The sequence below is a fragment of the Mauremys mutica genome, chromosome 12, assembly GCF_020497125.1.
Source record: "Mauremys mutica isolate MM-2020 ecotype Southern chromosome 12, ASM2049712v1, whole genome shotgun sequence".
Lineage (NCBI taxonomy): Eukaryota > Metazoa > Chordata > Testudines > Geoemydidae > Mauremys > Mauremys mutica.
The window spans coordinates 48,999,597-49,002,821 of NC_059083.1; the positions used below are offsets into that span (position 1 = coordinate 48,999,597).

Genomic DNA, 3,225 nt, shown 5'->3' on the forward strand with positions numbered 1-3,225 from the left:
CAGACCAGTGCATAACCCACTGGACTATGCCGCGTACCAAAGAAGTGTAAGGAACACAATAATTATAAGGTAGGAGGCACATGAAATGAATTAAATGGCACATTAAAGGTCTCTTCCATCACAAGTGAGTCTATGACATATGGGCAAAGGCTAAAACATTCTGAAAGGTACAGTAGTTGGGTTCACAGATGGTAACCTAGTTAAAATTTCTTGGAAAGTGTCATGATTTTTTATCTTTCCATGTACATCTCAAAAAGTGGCTCTGGGATTCTCCAGTGAGTGGATCCCCTGGGGTACCTGTGATCATTAAAACTAATCAGCCTCACCCAGTTGAGGCAGACCTACTTCACAGAGAACGGCAAATAGATTGTGAGACCAGAAGAACTAGAGTCAACATATGAAAGTACAATTTGCTTAGACGTGACAATACCCGCTGGACAAGTCAAAAGACCCTGATGTTGCAGGTGCTGTTTGAGGGCTTCTCACGGCTTGACATGAAGGGAAAAATCAGAATGATTACTACTTTTCAGTCTTTGAAGAAGTTCAGAATAAACTACTTTAGTATTTAATCCAAAAGAGCAGGGACTAGAATTTAAAAGATTACCCTACAAGAATTTGTTTTAAAATAGTTGGTGATGACTGAGGCACAAGACTCAATCTGTGTGTAGCCGGCTTGGCCTTATGGTATCTTCCTAACATCACAGACATAGACTAACGTGAGTAGCTGTTCTGCCCCCCTTTCTGTTTATCTATTTCCTTTTCTTGTTTTTCTTTTCCCTCTTCTCTTTCTGTTTTTAAATATCTTTTAACTCCATTTTGATAACTTTTTTTCTTATATTTTCATTTTCCCTTTCTCCTTGCTCTCCTTTTTTTTCTTTCACTCATTTTTTTTCTTCTTTTTTCTTTCCTTCCTTTTTTTTTGGTTCCTACATTTTTCTCCTTTCTTTTTTATTCTCTTTCTTCAGTTCTCGCCTTTCATTTTCACCGTCTCCTTTCCTTTATTGCTTTTCTCTGTTCCTTTATTTTAATTTTACTTCTCCTTTCTTTTAGACTCATAGACTTAAGGTCAGAAGGGATCATTATGGTCATCTAGTCTGACCTCCTGCACAACGCAGGCCACAGAATCTCAGCCACCCACTCCTGTTATTACTTTTTTTTTCTTTCCTTATTTTTAAGGCTAGTCCAAATATTTCTATCAAAACTGTTTTTGACAAAAAATAAATGGGTTTTCAAATAAACTAAAGCTTTTGTGGTAAGTGTCTGCTTTCTGTGGACAATTTTTGACTTTTCATTAAGAAAATAAAAACCAGAAATTTTGAAGAGTTTTCAGCTGAAAACTTTTCTTTTTTCTTCCCCTCTCTCCCCCACACCTAAAAAAAGTAAAAAATTTGCCCAGGGAAACAATTCCACCCAGCTCTGCTCTTCTTTATTTTGGGGGCTTTTCTCTCCTCCACTTTTCTTTCGTCTTCTGTTTGCCTTTTGTTTTCTCTTCTCGTTTTCTTCACTTCCCTGCTCACATTGACTTGTTGTTATTTCCATCCCACCCATTGCCCACAGGGTAATTTTTTATTTGATGTATTGTTCTTTTGTCTTCTTCACTTTTCTTATTTCACCCTTGCTTTCCTCCTCTAGAGTTTATAATTTTTTCCTACGTATCTCTCTTCCTTTTCCTTTTATGTTCTCTTCTGATCTTTTCTTTCCTCTTCTCTACTCTTCTGTTTTTCTACTTTTCTTTCCTCCTGTTCATCTGACATATTATTCCCTATTCCCTCCGTCCTCCCTCTACCCCTCACAGATAGATCCAATGTAGCCATGCGGAACCAAACCACCGTGACCGAATTCATCCTCATTGGCTTCCTCTACCCCCGCCATCTGGAATGCCTCATTGCTCTTGGCTTCCTGGCCTCTTACTTGCTGATCTTGTCTGGCAATATCATGATCATCGCCATCATCCTCTTAGACCATCACCTCCATAGCCCCATGCACTTCTTCCTCTGGAACCTCTCCTGTCTGGAAATCCTTATTACATCTTCTGTCCTACCCAAGGTGATTGCCAGCTTTCTGACGGGTGACAGGTCCATCTCCTACCTGGCTTGTATCACTCAGTGCTATTTCTACTTCCTTCTGGGCTGCAGTGAGTTTGTCCTGCTGGCCGTTATGTCCTATGACCGCTATGTGGCCATCTGCAACCCACTGCACTACAGCATGGTCATGAATGCTCAGTTCTGCTTCCAGCTTGTGGTGGGGTCATGGGCAACGGGGTTCCTGGCCACCATCATCCCCACCATCCTGGTCATCACCCTGCCCTTCTGCAATGCCAACCAGATTGACCACTTCTTCTGCGACGGCTTGGCCTTGGTCAAGCTGTCCTGTGTGGACACGAGCTTTGTGGAGCTGCTGAGTTTCATGACCTCCTCCGCCATTCTGCTGGGCTCCTTGATCCTGACAGTGGTGTCCTACACTTATATTGTTGCCACCATTTTCAAAATAACATCCCACTCAGGACGCAACAAGGCTTTCTCCACCTGCTCCTCCCACTTCATCATCATCACCATGGGCTATGGCAGCTGCATCTTCATGTATGTCCGGCCTTCGGGCAGCGACATCTCGCTCAACAAGCTGGTGGCCCTGCTCAACACAGTGGTGACCCCTCTCATGAGCCCCTTCATCTTCAGCATGAGGAACCAGCAGATGAAAGATTCCCTGAGGGCAGCCTTGAAGAGAAGCATGAACTTCTCAAGGAAGCATATTAACTTCTGAATTGGTTTTGTGAGGCGAAAAGAAAGGGAAATTAAGCACGAATAATAGTTATAGTACTCTTCTAAGTTATAGTACTGACCTAAGAAGTGGTAGTTCCCTGTTCAAATCCCTTTTCTCCTAAGGCAGAGGGGGAAATTGAAGCTGGATCTTTCACCTCCTAGTTGAGAACCCAAATGGCTGAGCTAAGGCCTGGTCTACACTAGGAGTTTATGTCGAATTTAGCAGCATTAATTCGACTTAACCGTGCACCCGTCCACACCAGGAAGCTAATTAGTTCGACCTAGAGGGCTCTTTAGTTCGAATTCTGTACTCCTCCCCAACGAGGGGAGTAGCGCTAAATTCGACATGGCTATGTCGAATTAGGCTATGTGTGGACAGAAATCGACCTTAGTAGCTCTGGGAGCTATCCCATAGTGCACCACTCTGTTGACGCTCTGGACAGCAGTCCGAGCTTGGATGTTCTGA

The 3,225-nt window shown here is 42.9% G+C and overlaps 1 protein-coding gene across 1 annotated transcript; it reads left to right on the top strand.

Moving 5' to 3' along the window:
- The first annotated feature begins 1,812 nt into the window (after positions 1-1,812).
- LOC123346531 (olfactory receptor 6C74-like) lies at positions 1,813-2,760 on the top strand. Its single transcript, XM_044983983.1, has one exon. The coding sequence runs from the start codon at positions 1,813-1,815 to the stop codon at positions 2,758-2,760; it is 948 nt and encodes a 315-aa protein (XP_044839918.1).
- The last annotated feature ends 465 nt before the right edge of the window (positions 2,761-3,225 follow it).

Coding starts and splice junctions, on each gene's coding strand:
- LOC123346531 (XM_044983983.1), top strand. CDS start 1,813: ATGCGGAACCAAACCACCGTGACCGAATTCATCCTCATTGGCTTCCTC.